Source organism: Galeopterus variegatus, unplaced genomic scaffold (assembly GCF_000696425.1).
Source record: "Galeopterus variegatus unplaced genomic scaffold, G_variegatus-3.0.2 Scaffold3620, whole genome shotgun sequence".
Lineage (NCBI taxonomy): Eukaryota > Metazoa > Chordata > Mammalia > Dermoptera > Cynocephalidae > Galeopterus > Galeopterus variegatus.
In genome coordinates, this window is record NW_007729731.1 from 55526 (window position 1) to 73439 (window position 17914).

A 17914-nucleotide genomic window follows, 5' to 3' on the forward strand; every position below is an offset into this window, starting at 1 on the left:
AGAATTTTGCTACTTAATCTGTGGAAACATGTAAATGTAATTGAAGCATGTACCTACAGCATCAAGGAACCATCAGAGCCTGCTGGGGCTGGTGTGCATCCTGGAGATTCTGAGATTAGGAACTACAGGTGGAGATGCCAGGTGCCTTTCCCAAAGTCACAGACACAAAGCAGCAGCTCACTAGCAGCTGTCTCCAAACTCCTTAGTATATACTCCCCAGTCCTCTATGCTGTCGTCTCACCAAGTTCATGTCCCTGCAATCTTCATGAAGTCGGTCTTTAAAAATATGAATACATTGCCTTCATGATGTGCTGAATATTCAAATTGCAACATTAAAACACTTTTCTCACAAACCTAGCATCTATAATCCTTAAGTAATAATGCAAATTACTGCAGTGGTAATTGTGGGCTTCCCTCGCCCCCTAGTTCTTCTGAGTGAGTAAGGACAGTTAAACACCTGAATATTCAAATTGCAACATTAAAACACTTTTCTCACAAACCTAGCATCTATAATCCTTAGGTAATAATGCAAATTACTGCAGTGGTAATTGTGGGCTTCCCTCGCCCCCTAGTTCTTCTGAGTGAGTAAGGACAGTTAAACACCCCAGGACAGGAGGTAATCATTTCTAAAGAGTCACTTAAGTAATTCAGAAGTCTAAATTTGGCTCTTCTGTAAATCTTGGGCCCTCTGCGGTTTAACTACTGGGCAGAAACTTACATTTACTAGAAATTTTCATGCCCACATTTAGGAACTTTGCTCCTTTAGGGCTGTATGCTATATGGACTTACAGAAAGTGTTCTTACTCAATCTTCTATTAAGTCAATAACTACAAAATTACTTCTCACAAATAAAAATAAAATAGATCTCTCAGTTGTATAGATTTCAGTTACAGTTTCACGTGGTAGATGTGGAAAAAACGGAACTGAGGGCTGTTTTCCAAATGCAGCTCACTGACCACCAGATGATACAAAGAAGGCACAACTAAGCAATGGTAAAGTCAGTAAACAATATTTTACTGAAACATTTCATAACACAGAAAATCTGTCTGAAGTGTAAAGTTACTGTCTTACACAAGGACAGACCCATTTTCAAAGACCAATATGAATACAATAAATATGGAGTTTACATACTAATTTATACACAGAAACTGCCCCACAGCCATAAAAATTTATATTTAACAGTGCAACTTATAATTTAATCATTTGATTTGTTTGACAGGTTTGTCTTACTAAACACAAATAACTACCTGGTTTTCATATACATATATAATATATTTTTTATGTATATAGATATTCAACAATCTGTACAGTTTCTAAACATAAAACTCCTAAAAGGCACAATTGTTTATACAACATGTACAAAAATGGCTGGAGCTGACACAAAACAACAATTATTGGTCAAAAGTTCATGATTGCACAAAGATTAGTCATAAGTTTATGTCAGAAAAAAATGTGCTTTAAGGAAAGGAGGGTTTTCAAAAAAACCTTTAAGTGTTATTTAAAAATCAAAAGCAATAGAAAGTAAAAGCCACTAGGTTGCTATCACCAGCCTGTCCTCGTCCTCATCACTGCTGACGTCGCTGAACTGCACGGGGGGCTGCCTTCGGGGCAGCACGGGGGGCCTGGGCACCTGTCTGTCTGGAGAGAAGGTCTGCTGGCCGGAGGGCTGGGGAAGAACATCAGAATGTGCCTTCAGGAGAGGGTCCGAAGTGGCCACCAGGGGACCCTGCACGGGAGCGAGCTCAGGCGTGAGCTGCAGGTGACTTGCAGAGGCAGCCTTCTCTGTGCCCATTTCATTCGAGCCTCCAAACCTTGCATGGTCACCTGTAGGGGCAGGTGGATCCAGAACCTTTTTTGCGTGTTCCCGCCAGACTTTGGGTGATCCCTGAGGAGGCTCGGTCCTGCTGGCCTGGTTTGCACTGGCTACGGGCGTCTGCTTGGGTTGTGCCTCGCGAGCTTTGCTTCCGGAGGCTGGCACCGCGGGAGCTCCCTGGGCGTCGAGGGTCACCTGACTCACGGAGGGGATTAAAGCGGGCAAGGCTATGTTCAGGATCTGCAGCCCGGGAACGTGCGCCTGCGGGGCGGGGCTGCTGTGCGGGGAGGGGCTCGCCGCCAGCACCTGCAGGCCCAGGGCATTCAGGGCGAGGCCCGGCGGGGGCACCGGCGGGGCCACGCTCGCGTTGGCCAGGCCCACGATGTTCACGGTCTCCATGCTCAGGTTCTGCAGGCCTGGCACACGGACCTGGCCGATGGGAATACATGGCACCACATTGCTTAATTCAGCCACGCCGGCGGGGTTTGCAGTGCCAGAGGCTTCTGGGGCCGTATCCCCAGGAGCGCCCGTGGTCCTGTGGATGACACTGACAGCAGGAATCGTGAGCTGCATGGGCCCGGCCTGAATGGGCACGAACGTGGAGTACGTGAGGCCGGCGGGGACCACGTGGATCCCCCCGACGGGAACCATATTATAAGGTGTCCTTGACTGCTGCTGGGAATGCAGAGGAAGGTGGCTGAACAAGTGGGTCTGGGCAGAAGGCAGGCCCGGGGGCGGCTGCAGGGTTATCTGCTGCTTCTGTACCTGAGTGTCGGGGTGAGGCGAGGCCACGCTGGGCACCCCCGCGGCTGTCCGAGGGCTGTGCTCGGCTGCGGCTGCGGCAGGAGGAAGCCTTCCGGGTGACGGGTTCTAGAACACAGAAGAGAACGATCCTTTTATGGCAGGGCTTTCTTTATCACTGAGCTAAAATGCCAGTGCTAAATCTATTCTTCCCAATGACGTAAAAGCACATACACTTGTACTTTATAAAAAATTATATGCTTGCAAAAAAACTTATTTTTAAAAATAAATTTTCAGCTAAAAAAAATCTATTTTATCTTTAATTATTTTTCTTTTCTGCTACAAATAACAGCAACACATTTTTGTGTAGCCCTTTGGGTTTTTAAACAAACTTCCTGGATGTCATCACATTTTATACTGAGAATAACCCTGAGAGATGGCCACGGTTACATTCTTACGTTGTTGTTATTCCTGGTACTACCAGCTCCACCGTATTTTACAGATTAGGAATTGAGACATTGAGATATTAGCTGGTTTTATCAACTCAATGGGAAAGATTAACCAAAGGGTTATCCGTTCATGAAGTAAAGACTTGTCATTAAGAAAAAGGCCTGCTAGCTGTTCGTTCATTTGTTCATTCATTCATGAAATGTCTACTGAAAACCTGATTTCCAGGTGTTGGTAGGTGTGTGAGAGATTTTGAGCTAGAGAGAAGCTCAGAGCCTGGGGGACCAACATTAAAGTAATGAAATGTTATTGGAAGGGGTAAATCTTGCTCATCCTCCCGTCCACCCAAGATCATCTACTAGCTTTTTCTTGATAATATCTATATCACAGAGCTATATTAATTTATGTATTTAATTTATAATTTAATTTAAACATTAATTTAATTTAGCTAAGTTAATATAATTTAGACTAGTCTTTAGAAATCCAAGCTTCTACAGTCTTTTTATTTTTCTCCAGTATTATATGGCAAACCCAAGCCTGCCACATTTAGAAATAAATCCTATTGCGATATTCAATACATACTAGAGGTAAGAGAACTGTCAATGAGAGAAGAAGGTATTCCTCCCAGAATTAGTCACTTGTCACAAGACAGCCAGGGTAAAGCAGGGATCACTCCCGGCGTATTCAGTGTGCCTTTCTTTAGGCCTGTGGTCTGCCCTGAGCTAGTTCATGGGCAGAAAGCTTTCCCAAGCTGCTACAGCATTTGATCATTCCAGCAAAGTCAACTCCTTGATACATTTTGGGTCACATTGACTTTGCTACAGAAACTTGTAGCTGTCTTGCCGATGATGGTAAAGTACAAAATGTCTGGATAACTTAGTGCAAATCCATCACACCAACACCAGTGGAAAAACAACTCAGAGTGAGCCATGGGATAAATAAATCCTCAATCAGCGCATACATATTTTTAATTTCAAAATTTTTTTAAAAAGCAATTAATAATAAATGGGTATATTTTTCAAGAACCATTTGGTTCTTTCAAAGATATGCAATATGTGAACTCTGATTAAAATACTTAACAAGATTCCAAAGGTCATAAATGTTCTCTGCCCTTAAATATAGCAAAAAAATAAAGTCATACAAACTAATTTGGCCATAAATAAATCATTTAAGTGCATTGTTTTCTTAAGCCATTAGGTTCCCCATATTTAATATTAAAAAAAAAAAAGAAAAAAAGAACTACCACCAATCATTTACCTGTGTTAAAGTGACCGCCTTTCCTGCCACAGAACTTCTCAGAATTTCTTCTGACTCAAGGTACTCCACAGACATCTGACGACACGGGGATCTGGGTACAGTTTCGGGTGGCCTGGTAGAGTCTACAGGGGGAACCGTCTCATCTTCCTCTTTTGCAGCATGCTGCCTGGCGTTCACAGGGGAGTCTGTCTTCTGGCTGTAGTGACACTGTACTGTGCTCAGGACGGTCATCTTGGTGAGCAGTGCTCTGGGCAGAACATCCATTGGGTCTGTGTGTACCCCTGAAAAGCAGTCGTTCACCCTGATGTCCTCGTCAGCACTCACAGAGTCCTGCAGGCTACTTCTAGATGGAAGGTGCTGCGGGCTGGCAGTGACCGAGGGCGCAGCAGACAGGACTGACTCAGCCTGGCTGTCTTCATCATCGTCCTCATTTTCATTATCGTCCTCATCTGCGCCATCAGATTCTTCCAGATCATATCCAGACCGCTCATATCCGAATCTTTGTTTTTCATCTGATAAAAACAACCAAGAGGGGTACGTTATAGAATGTCCTGCGTGTGGACAAATGCAATCTTTTATTTTCATAAGCTTGGCAATACCGTGAGGAATACAGAGACCAGGAGCCTGGCCACACACAGCCTGCGCTCTGCTGGAGGAGAACACATTGGGGAAGAACCAGCCCATCACCCCGCAGGAGCTCAGAGGAGTGAGGCGCTGAGGTGCAGCGGCGTGGCCGGGGCAGGCTTCTCAAAGGCCAGGAGCAGGAAATGAGCCTCAAAGAGGACCCAGACAGGCCCAGGGTAATACATAAAGAAAATGGGAAATGGAGGCCTCAACTATTATACTTGGAAAAAAATCCCCAAGTACAACTGAACTGTGTAAGAAATGAATAGAGTTCGATGCAGCTCTTTTCCTGTGTGCTCTTCTGATCTACTTTTTTGTGTCTTCCTTTTATTGAACAAATTAAACACACACAAAAATGCTATTTGGTATTTGTGAAGAAAATTTTTCTTAGTACTTGAATAGTACTGTAGACATGCTTCGATTGTCCTCTGAGTAGCAATATTCATCTGATATTTAAGCCTTCTTCTACTTCTTTTTATTTACTAAGAGAGGTGCTAAATTTTCCTGTCAATTTTTTCTGTGATATTATTCAACCCATTCCTCACAGGAAGAGGACCTTACCTTAAAGTCATTAATATCAGCCTCATAATGTCATGTAAGACTGGCTTTTACAAAGAATTTTCAAGATGGTCCAGGGAACCATTTTAAAATTCTCCTAAGTTCATGTGGGATTTGGTTTAAAATTTTCACTTGTTCAAAATCTCACAAATGATAGGCTCCTTCCCTTAGAAAGCTAATAAACTTTAAAAAGTTAAAAGAGGAAGAAATGCAGAACATCCACTGCATTTCTTTGTCACTGAGATTTAATAAAGATGCCATCAGATCATGTACAGTTTAGGTGTGAGACATTCTGTACTTATATGTAGTTTTTGAAGAGAGAAAAAAATGTAAATAAGAAATAAGCAACAGGTATTTTTCCTGGCTTTCATGAGTCATCTGCATATAAATTTATTTTACTACTCCCTCTTTCTATATGACAAAGATAAGTTCTTAGAGATGTCTCAGAGGATCTAGGCCAAACCATTTGAGGGCAATTATTTCTAATGGATTAAAAGGACTAGAACTTTAATGTTATTTATCATGAATATGTGTTACTTTTATAATTAAAACACTCAAAGATATAACATATGCATTTATGTTTCTTTAAAATGAGATTTCATAAGCTTTTCCTGTTAAGGATCTACTATTATGTTGTAAATAAGTAAATAAGTAAAATAACACCAATTTACTGAATCCCACTAGGGACCCATGCTGGAGATGGAATGAGTGATTTCTGGGTAAATGCCTGGTCTCCTGCCTCAGACACTTTTGATGTCTGCAATTCTAAAATTAGAGACTCATCCTCAATTTGACTCAAATTTGCCACATTAGTGCCATATCAGATATTTTGTTAGAGATGTGTCTTCTTTTAAAGGGGAAAAATAGAAAGGACAGGAAGGAACTTGATGACTGGGAGAACAGAGAAGGCTGATCTTATCAAGGAATGACCTTGCTAAAAGGTCTAACTAGGACAGGACTTGCTTTACCTTAAAAACTATTACCTTATTTTTTTTAAAAAAAGAGTAGGCCTAACTTTAATTTACAGATTTTATCAAACCCATCAAAAAGCTGAGGTCTCAGACAATCAAGAGCCCTAAATCTAAGGAGAGACAGTGTCTGCAGGAAAAGAGGAGACACAAGCTCCAGCCTGCTGGGGTAGATGCAACAGGATACCGGTCAGAAGCAGCTAAAGTGGTCAATATATGAAACAGTTGGTTAGAGCTAAGAGTGGGTTGGCAGGACTGTGTGAAACCTCTGGGGGCTGCACTCTGCTGCAGGCTTCATGCCATGAACCCCACCCAGCTGCTCAGAGTGAACAGCATGAAGAAGTGTCTACTGCGTATATGGGGGAGAGGAGCAGCAGCCAGACAGGAGGGGCAAAGAACTATACCTGGATCCATCTCCCCTCCCTCCACTAGGGAAACAAAAGCCTTACCCTGTGAGAAGAAGGGCAACAAGCACTATGGTCCGCAGGACATTAGTGAAAACTCACTGCAGTGGGGAAAGGGCTGAGGATTGCAGCAGAGCCCACCACAACCGCCGGGGATGGGCGACAGGCAGGAAAACTGAGAAGGCCATAGCCCAGAGAAGAGACCTAAGAACCTGGTGCATGGACAAGACTGAGACTTAATCAGAACGGAGATGGTACCCCTTTCTCCTCTTCAGCTCCCAGTGCCAAGCTAAGGAGCTCTGAATGAAGGTAACAGCAAAATACTGCTGGGAGAGGAAAGCAGAAAAAGAATGTGCAGAGAGACACACTCTGAAGCACAGTGCAAAGGAAGACCTAAAACTGGAACTGAACATTGTTCTTGTAATCCAACCCCCGCCCAGAACACAAGATGTCATAGGAATGTGAAACCTCTGGTGTAGTGAGGATAGTCATAACAACAAGAATCTCTCAAACCCAGTCCAACTCCTCCCTAGAAAACCTCTAACCCCCACACTACAGGCCTAGCAGAAGGAGAGAAACACATGCCCATTTCAAGGCATAAAAACAACTCATGAGTCTACTGTTTTACCCAAGATGTCCACCTTTCAACACAAAATTACAAGGCATACAAAAAGGCATGAAAAAAGCTCATACTCTGGTAAGAAAGCAATCACCAGAATGGAGTCAGATATGACACAGATGATAGAACTGACAGAGAATTATAAATAATTATGATTAACGTGTTAAAGGCTCTAATGGGAAAGGTGGACAACACATAATATCAGATGGAAATTTCAGCCAAGAGATAAAAACTATAAAAAAAGAATAAAATGAAAATAATACAAATGAAAAACACAGTAACGATGACATCAAGAAAGCTGCTAAACCCAGAATTCTCCACCTATTGAAAGTAACTTTCAAAGATGAAAAAGAAACATGACTTTCTTAGAAAAACAAAAACTGAGGGGATTCATTGACCTTCTAGACAATAAATGTTAAAGGAAGTTCTAAAGCAGAAAGAATATAATATCAGATGGAAACCCGGGTCTGCACAAAGAAACAAAAAGCACTGGAAATGGAATAAATGAGGATAAAATTATTTTTTTCTTGCATATAATTGCTCTAAAAATAACTGAATGTCTAGCACAAAAATAGTTACAGTGTATTGTGTGTTATGGTAAATGTAAACATGAACAGTATGACAGCAACAGCACAGAGGACAGAGGGGAAGAACTGTGAATACACCATAGTAATCCTTACACCATATGTAAAGCAATGTCATACTGTCTAGACAGCTAAAAATTTTAAAGGATAAAAACAAGCCAATAGAGGAAATAAAATAGAATCATAAAAATTGCTCAATTAATACTAGAGAAGACACAAAAAAGAAGAAAACTGAATAAAAAAAAAATGAAATGAATAGAAAACACCTGCCAAAATGGTAGATTTTAACCCAACTACATAAATAATAACATTAGAAGAAATGGTCTAACATATGAATTGAAACACAGAAATTGTCAGATTGGATTAAGCAAGTCCCAAGTGTATACTATAAGAAATGCATTTAAATATAAAAACATAAATAGGTTGAAAGTAAGTTTGGAGAAAGATATACCATAAATCATTAAAATATAGGCACTGAAACGATACTAATATCAGACAAAGTAGACTTCAGAACCAAAAATATAGTCAGGGATAAACAGGAACATTACTTAATGAAAAACGGGTCATCACTCTCTCAATGTATAACAACCCTAAGAGTGTACGCAACTAAATAGAACTTCAACATAAATGAGGCAAAAACTGAATAAATCTAAATAAAAAACTAAATAAGTCCACAATCATAGTCAAAGATACTCCACTCTCAGTAAACGATGGAACAAGTAGATAGAAAATCAGGAAGAACATAAAAGACCTAAAATACACTATTAACCAATGAACTCTAATTGACATTTATAGAATGCTCCACACAACAACAGCAGAATACACTTTCATTCTAAGTGTACATGGAACTTTCATCAATATATACTATAATCTGGGCCAGCCCGGTGGCGCACTGCTACAGTGCGCCGCTTCGGAGCGTGGCAGCGCTCCCGCCAAGGGTTCGGATCCCACATACAGACCGGTTCCCGCTCACTGGCTGGGCGAGGCGCGGGCGCAAAAAAAAAAAAAAAAAAAAAAAAAAAAAAAAATATATATATATATATATATATATACACTATAATCTGAGCTACAAAACAAACCTCAACCAATTTAAATGGATAGAAATCATACGGAGTATATTTTTAGATAAAAATAGATTTAAACTAGAAATCAATTGGAAGATATCTCAAAAATCCTCAACTATTTCAGAATTAAATAACACACTTCTAAATATTCCATGGGTCAATGAGAAAGTCTCAGAGAAAATTTTGAAATACTTTGAACTGGATGAAAATTAAAATATAACATTCAAAATTTGTGGGATGCAACTAATGCAGTGGTTAGTGAGAGATTTACTGTACTCAAGGCAGTCTGGTATTGGCAAAAGGATAAACACACAGTATTGATAAATCAGGAAAGATAGCCCAGAGATAAAAACTACACAGGTAAAGTTAAATGAACTTTGACAAAGGCAATTCCATGGAGAAAAGATAGTCTTTCCAATAAATGGTGATGAAACAAATAGATACCCACACACCGAAAAATGAACATTGGCATATACCTTACACCTCCAGCTTATATAAATAGTAACTCAAAATATAGAACTAAATATAAAATATAAATGCATAAAACTTCTAGAAGAAAACTAGAAAATCTGTGCGACCTGAAATTAGACATAGAACTCTTACATAAGATACCAAAAGCACAATTGATAAAATAGAAAAAAGTAATAAATGGGCTTTCTTAGTATTAAAAAAACTTGTGAAAGACACTGTAAAAGAGAACTAAAGACAAGCTATAAACTGGAAGAAAACATCTGCAAATGACATTTCTGACAGAGGGACTGTATCCAGAATATATAAAGAACTATCAAAACTCAACAGTAAGAAAACAAACTGTGGTGTGTGGGGGTGTGTGTGCATGTAATTCAGCCTCAAAAAAATGAGATTCTCTTGCCATTTATCGTAACACAGATAAACCTGGAGATCATTATACTAAGTGAAATAAGCCAGACACAGCAGCCACAGAAAGGAAAATACTGCGTGATCTCACTTACATGTGGAATCTTAAAAAAAAAAAAAGTTGAATACACAGAGATAAAGAATAAAACAGCAGTTAGAGGGTGGTGCAGGGCGAGTGGGGGAGAAAATGAGGAGACGTAGCTCAAAGACTGCAAAGTAGCAGGTATGTAGGATAAAGAAGTCCGGAGATCGCACGTACAACATGAGGACCATAGTTAATAATATTGTATTGTGTTGGGGAATTTTGCTAAAAGAGTAGATTTTAGGTGCTCTTGCTACCAAAATAAAAAAGTGTATCTATGTGAGATGATAAATATGTTAATTCGCTTGACGATAGTAACCATCTCACTATCTATACCTATGTCAAAACATCATTTTGTACACCTTGAATATATACCAAAAAAAAATTTTTTTTTAAATGAGCAAAATTTTTGAACAGACACTACACCACAGAAGACATCTGGAAGGCAAACAGCATATGAAAAAGTACTCAAAATCATCAATCACTACAGAAATGCAATTTAAATTGCAATGAAATACCACTACACACCTTTTATAATATAAAAACAAACCACAGAAGACATCTGGAAGGCAAACAGCATATGAAAAAGTACTCAAAATCATCAATCACTAGAGAAATGCAATTTAAATTGCAATGAAATACCACTACACACCTTTTATACCAAACTGGCAAGAAAGACCATGTACTAGTAACACTGCAGAGCAACTGGAACTCTCACACATTGCTGGTGGGAATGCAAAGTGGTACAGCACCTGGGAAAACATTCTGGCAGCTGCTTCCGAAGCTAAACATACAGCTACCATATGAACTGAGATTCAACGTCTAGGTATCGAACTCTAGAGAGATGAACACTTACATTCACATAAAAGCCTGTGTAAGAATGTTCATTGTAACTTTATTAATAATTGACAAAAACTGGAAGCAACCAGTTCCTTTTAACTGACCAGTGGATAACAAGCCGTGGCTCATCAATACAATGGAATACCACGCAGCAATAAAAATAAATGAACTACCAACTCACACAACATGGATGAATCTTACCCGCATTTTGCTAAGAAGCCATACCCCCAAAGCTACATATTTTGTGATTCCTTTTATATGACACTCTAGAAAAGGCAAAACTACAGGGAGGAAAAAAGATCAGTGGCTGCTTGGGGCTGTGGGGTGGGAGGAGTGGTGGTCTATCGAGGAGTGACACAGCGGCGTCTGGGCGATGATGGGACTGTTCTGTACAGGGTTGTGGGGGAGAACATACAAGTCTATGCATTTGTCAAAAACCACAGTACTATACACTGTAGAGTGAATTTTACTGTATGGAAACAAAAACATAATCAACTGGGACGTGGGGTGAACCTAGGATGGAATGCAAGCTGGGACAGATGACTGCCTGCAGTACAGAGGAGTCACACACCCATACTGCAGGTGATGGGAAGGAGGGTCCTGACCTGGGTAACCTCAGCAAAGATGGCTTTCACTGGATTCTGTGAAGGCTAAAGACGAGAAGAACTGCACACATGGTATTGTAACGGTAAATCTGTTTCGTACAGGGGTATGGGTTAGGATTTCGGAAACTAGTTTATTTCTACACTAGAGTTGAGCAAGCATGTAAACATACTGTAGATGAGAGTCAGGTTTCTCACAGTGGGTGAAAGAACAGAAGGAAGGGGAGAAGGCTCTGTGGTGCTGCAGATGAACTGAAAGTATCAGTATGGACTCATGTTTCCACTTATACACACAACACACGTGTGTGTGAGAACATGTGCGTGTTGGCACGCATACGTGTATTTCCCAGCTCCGTCTGCAAGCGGGGACTGAAGCAGTGACAGGTCAGCAGCAACGGGCACACCAGCCAGTGCCCAGATGTTGGCTTCTAAATACCATTCTCCAGTAAAGAGAAATGGTTGATTCCAGGGCTGGAACATCTTGGGGTGCCAAAAGTAAAAAAACTGCTTTGAAAAAAAGATGGGGGCATGTTGAAAGGGCACAGGAAGAGACCTCAAAGAGTTCTCAGTGGCCAATGCTGGAACTTGAGCTATACAATAAATAATGATAGTATCAGATTATAACCCAAAGAATAAAACACATATCCCTGAATCCATACTGATATAAATGAATAAATGGAGAAATGGTAACTTTTCTTTACAGAAAATTCCAATTAATAAATTAGAACACCACAGTAATGCTTATCACAGACAAGATACATCAGTGTATAAACAGGATATTTGCATAGTCTCAAAGTATCTCCCTACAAATATTTAATATTTACTAAGGGAAAAATAGTAAATTTACAGTACAGAGTCCTGACAGAGGCCACCTCAGCCAAGTGATACAGGCTACATAATAAGAATACACTGACATCACAGATCCCCGACATGATGCACCAAGAAAAGCTCATCACCCAGCAGCATCCTTTCCCAACAGTGGGCAGCTTCAACCTAACCCTGAAATGCATCAGAGAAGCGCAAATTGAGAAACATTATTCGAAATAACTGATCAATACTCTTTAAAAAATAATCAAGGTTGTGAAAGACAAGAAAGACTGGGGAACACATTGCAGAAACCAAAAGAAATGTGATGACTAAATGTAACGTGGAAGCCCGGACAGGAGAAGGACGTGGAGGAAAAACTGGTGAAATCCAAATGAGTTCTGTACCTTGCTTAGTAAACTTGAGCTGAGGTTAATTTCTTAGCATTGACATATGCTCTGTGGTTACGGAAGAGGCTAACCTAAGGGGAAGCCGGGCAAAGAGTACACAGGAACTCTCTAGACTAGTTTTGTAACTTTTCTGTAAGACTAAAATTATCTTTTAAAAAAATGCAGTTAAGAAAAAAACTATTTGCCAGTGCTCCAGGGTATTTTACTCTATTGATGTGAATATTCTTTCATATAACTTTGCACAATATCCACCCTCCTCATTAACCTTATTGTCAAACCAAGACTTCTCTTCTGCCAAGCAATTTTTTCCTTTTCTATCATTTAATAGGAAACTATCAGTTCTTGAAATCAATTCCAACACTTCCATTGGTTAATTTAGAAGCACAGGAAATTTCTCCTGAATCTACCCTAACCTAGACACGTTTTAAATTTTTACCACCTAAAAGTGCCCTTACCTTGTATCTATTTTTTGCATTTCTTATTTAATTGTATGTATGATGATTAAATGGCTCTACTCTAGTTCCAGCCATCTACACTATAAGAGAAGCTACCTTAGTGCTACATACAAACCCATACCATTTGATCATAATTCAAATAAAGACTAATTAGGGACTTGGCTTTTTCTCAGAGAACGATTAAAAAAATGAAAAACACAATTAATTTTTAAAATGCTGAGCCTATAGCTCACAAGCATTAGAGCTGAGATTCAAACACATCTCTGTGCTAAACATTCCATATTCAGTCATATTTAAAAAACCTAACTATAGGAAGACTGTAAAGAAGGTTAACAATGAATAACAGTCAATAAGCTAGCTTATAAATATGCATGGGTTCAATGTGTATAGCTACAGACATTAGAAGCGTCATATAATTATTCGATTATGAATAGTAAAACATAAAATGCAGTCCCCAAGAAGAATGTAAACAATTGCACCTTTTAAATTTCACAAATATACTGTATTTATAATAATTATGAAAATTTAAGAATTAATTATAAATACTTAAAATGTTTATTAATATGTACTTTTCAAGAAACATCCTGATTTCTTTTTCAGTATATGCAATTTATTATATGAGGAATTTTAAAAGAACTCTATTTTTAAGGGGGTATGTAAAAATGTTTGGCTCCATTTTAACCTAATTTTGCCTTGATCACACCACCTTTCAGATCAGGGTCAGTAGTACTATGGGTGGGAAGACATACAAGGTACCTTCCCTGGAACTTCCTTTCTTCCTGGACAGAACCGCATGTCTGCAGCTTGGAAAGGACTTAGGAGGGGCTGGGATTCCTTTCCTATGGGCTTCCTTCCCTGAGATAAGGAGAGAATGACGTTTCTGTCTCTGAATGCATAGTTTATGGAATCTCCTGAAGGATCCTGAATCTCCTAACTGTCATCCATTCAGGATCTCCTGAATCTCCTATCAAAATCAGAAAACCTGTAAATGAATTTTGGATCATGACTTATTTGTTAAAACATGGTTGATATTCTGAGGGGATAGAAAGAAGGTAAAAAAAACTGGGTAACTTAAATGCACAAAAGACAATGACATCCTTTTAAATATCCATAGCACCAGACAACACTGCCCTCTGTTTGCACTCATGCTAATAAAAGTCCTTTTATATTAATTACTTCCCTGTCCCTTTAACCCTTGCGCCTAACACCCAAAGAAGACGACTGCTACTGAATCGGACATTGTGCTGATAAAAGTCCAGAAAGGAAAAGTGCCCTGTCTATGAGAAACAAGCCAGTGAGGACAAGAACAAGGACTTGTTGACTCCGAAAACCTATCACATATGACTCTGTGATATTACTTATTTTGCTACTACATGATACTTAACATAATAGCTATGATACTATCTTGGCCACACGTCGTTAACCGTCTGTTGTTGTGAATACAGTCTTTTTTGAACACAGCCAGGCTCATTCTTTTACACATTGTCCATGGCTGCTTTGGAGCTACAGTCACACAGTCTAGCAGTCATGCCTAAAATATTTACTATCTGGCCAATTACAGAAAAAATTTGCCAGTGCTTATACCATATTACCACGTTCAAACCTCACAATCACCCCATGACACGGGTGATATCAAACCCATCTTACGCAAGGAGGTTAAGAACCTTAAATATGGCTAGAAAGCATCAAAGGATTTGAAGCCAGGTCTTTATGCTTTTAGGAGTCCTGTCATCATTCCAATAAGATATACCGACTTTTTCTTGTTTTATTACAACCGCTCTTTTCTTGGTATGCGCAATATAGACTAATCCTCCAGGAGGGTAAATGCTGTAGCTTATCCCTCTGCCGTCATCCGAGACTCTAGAACGGACATAAGGAATCCTCATTTGCTTAACAAATTCATAAACAAATAGGCCTTAAAAGCTTCATTGTGATTTATATCCTCCTAGACACTTTCCTCACTCATTATAAATAAATGTTCCCAACACTCAGTAAAATTTGACATCAGCACATGATTCATTCACTTGCTGTGAACGTCAATTCACGAGGGAAGAGAGGCATGTGATACAGCAATGTCTTTTTTTTTTCAAAAGTAAATGTTTTGATAAATTTATGTCAAACCACTTCCTTAAAGGTGTATTTCCAAATTTATCTCTTGAAGAGGAGCTGGAGGAACTGCAAGCTGTCCTCCCTTTGCTGCCAGACAGTGACACCTGCTGGAAAAGTCGGAGTCACAGAGATGGCCCAGAAGTTTCCACTGAGACCAGCAGTCCCCGCCCCCACCCACACTCAGTATCGACTTTCTTCTGTTGCTGTAGTTTATCTGTTTTCATTGTTCTCACATGTTTAGAAATATTACTTTAAAATTCAAACAACAGCAAACTAGGGGAAAAAAATTTTAAAACATGCAAATACTATAGTTTTTTTTTTTTTTTTTTTAAGATCAAAACATCATTAAGAACATAATGGACCAGAATTTAATGTTTGTTAACTTTAGGAAGTAAACTAAAAGAATGTTATAATCTGTGTTGTTCATAAATGGTATTAATACTGCTTTAAGTATAAATCCTAAGGCCTATTATGGTTTAATATTGTACATGAAAATTTTTCTTAAAAAGAGTAATGTTCTCTATGAAAATCCCAATGATAACATATCCTACAGCTTTCATTTAGAAAGAAAGCTTTGCTGGTATATTGATAAAAGTCACTTAAATTATTTTAAAGGATAAGTGTAATACAGGTTTTAAAACCTGTGTTGTAACATCATCATCTTACATATATATTGTAAGTACTTAGAATAATGCTTCTAATCACTGCCCTTCGCCATTTAAACAGTTCTTCCAGTTTGGCAGTGGAGGGTACACATTAACATTCCTTGCATTGAAGTCCAGTATTTTGTTGACAAAAACATTCTTTGGATCAAAGGATGAAAAGCAAATAGCTGGTGGCATGATTTTGGACACAAAAGGTGAAAACTGAAATGTATTCACTAATACCCCAAGAACACCAGGATAAAATTCCTGAGGCTATACTTGTATAATTCTGTCTGGCAAGAATAGAAGGAATGTGCAGTGGGGTTGGGGAGATTAGACTTTTCATGAGCATATACTATAATTACAGCTTGAGTTGCTGGTTTTAAACTAAATGGAAACTTCTTTTGAATAGCAATTGCCTAAATTTTAATGGTTGGCTTACAAAAACTTATAATTTCCTCTGCTTAATTCAAAGTAAATGTTTCCCTTTGTTGCTACATTTATTCCACTGAGAATAAGAACAAGAGCGCATCTGCTACAGGGTAAGACAGGTAGCCATACAACCCAACGTAGCTCAGGGCGGTAAGGAACTAAAACGGTCAAGGCTTCATCACACCATTTTCACACTGGCCTTTAATGAACACTCTTTGGGATATGCACATGACGCTGGTGAATGACACTCTGAGCATGGATGATATGATTGGCAGAGTAGAGAACAGGCTTAGGATCCTTAAAAAAAGAAAAGACCACTAAAGATAATGCCAGGAAAAGAAATCCTGAAGTTAAGTAGTAACAAATCTGGAGAAAATCTATAGTGAGAAACAAAACAAGGCACATGTAAAGAAATAACAAAATATGAACATGGCATACAGAGACTTGGGCTTCTCCCCAAAAGCCATGAGCTGACCAAGATATTACCAAGTGGTAATGATGTCTAAAAAATAAACAGCTTGCTGGATGCTTTGTAGTAACACTTTCTGGCCTCTTTTGAGCACTTATTAAATTTTGTTTATTTAGTGAAAGCTCTCAGAGACATTCCTTAGTGATGACCAAAAAGATCAATTAAATGAATGACCAAGACCCCAGATCTGTCCTATAAACCTAAAAATACTATCCTGAGGTTTCTGGGTGCTGTTCTGCAAAGTCTGACAAGGGTTGTGACTTTTCTTTTCAGATTTAGAATCAGGTCTCCCAAATTTTGCTGTTGTTTTTAAAGATTTACTCCTTTTCCCACGTATTTGATATAATCAAGATTTAAACATATGTGGCAAGTTCTTGCATGTCCTCTTAGCACTGATTGTTTAAGTCATGTAACCATCATAAGAGTGTGCCAAATCTAACAGTCCTCTTTATGGACCCTAGGACTCCACTCCTGATAGAACTACCATCCTGTTGGTATGAAACATGAAGTGTGGCTATCAAACCTAGAGAAGACTGGTTGTTACAAATTTTCATATGGATCAAGATGATGTTTCAGAGCACTGGTTTCTAAAAGGCAGGTGGCTCCTGAATTCAGCTACTTATTTTTCTTTAATCACTGTACTACATTGTTGGCATCTGTAATCCGTTAGCACAATTAAATGACAGATTCCAACTGTATTTGAGAAAATCTAGGTAATAATAAAGGACTTTAGGGTTATTTCAGATTTCCGGTTTTCATATAGCTAGACCAGACATCCCTCAATTAACTGCAGTTGTGAAGGCATCGGGAAAGGCATCTGAAAGCCACCATAAACACTACTTTGGGTAGGGAGGTAAGAAAGCTAACTGTGATCACTGCTGCAGTAACTTACTGCTGGCAAAACCTTAGCAAGTCTCTTAATTTTTTTTTTGTAGACAGGAAGCAAAGGGGATCCCAGTGTGATTTCCAGTGTGGTATTTCCTTGTGCAGCAGGCTTAATACTAGATTTATGTTAGATTAAGAATATGAAACATGATACCAAGGCCCACGATACCAAACACGCATCTGATTAAACTGTTCACTTTTTTTTTTTTTTTTTTTTTTTCCTTTTT

At 39.1% G+C, this 17914-nt stretch overlaps 1 protein-coding gene across 1 annotated transcript in view; it reads right to left on the reverse strand.

The window, feature by feature from the left end:
- Positions 1-993: 993 nt before the first annotated feature.
- HIVEP1 (human immunodeficiency virus type I enhancer binding protein 1) overlaps positions 994-17914 on the reverse strand; it is a 40346-nt gene continuing 23425 nt past the window's right edge. Inside the window, exons 7-8 of the mRNA XM_008585562.1 lie at positions 4259-4770; positions 994-2683 (exon numbers count right to left, since the gene is read on the reverse strand). Coding sequence (XP_008583784.1) covers positions 1532-2683; positions 4259-4770 — 1664 coding nt within the window. The 3' untranslated portion in view covers positions 994-1531. The remainder of the gene's footprint in view (positions 2684-4258; positions 4771-17914) is intronic.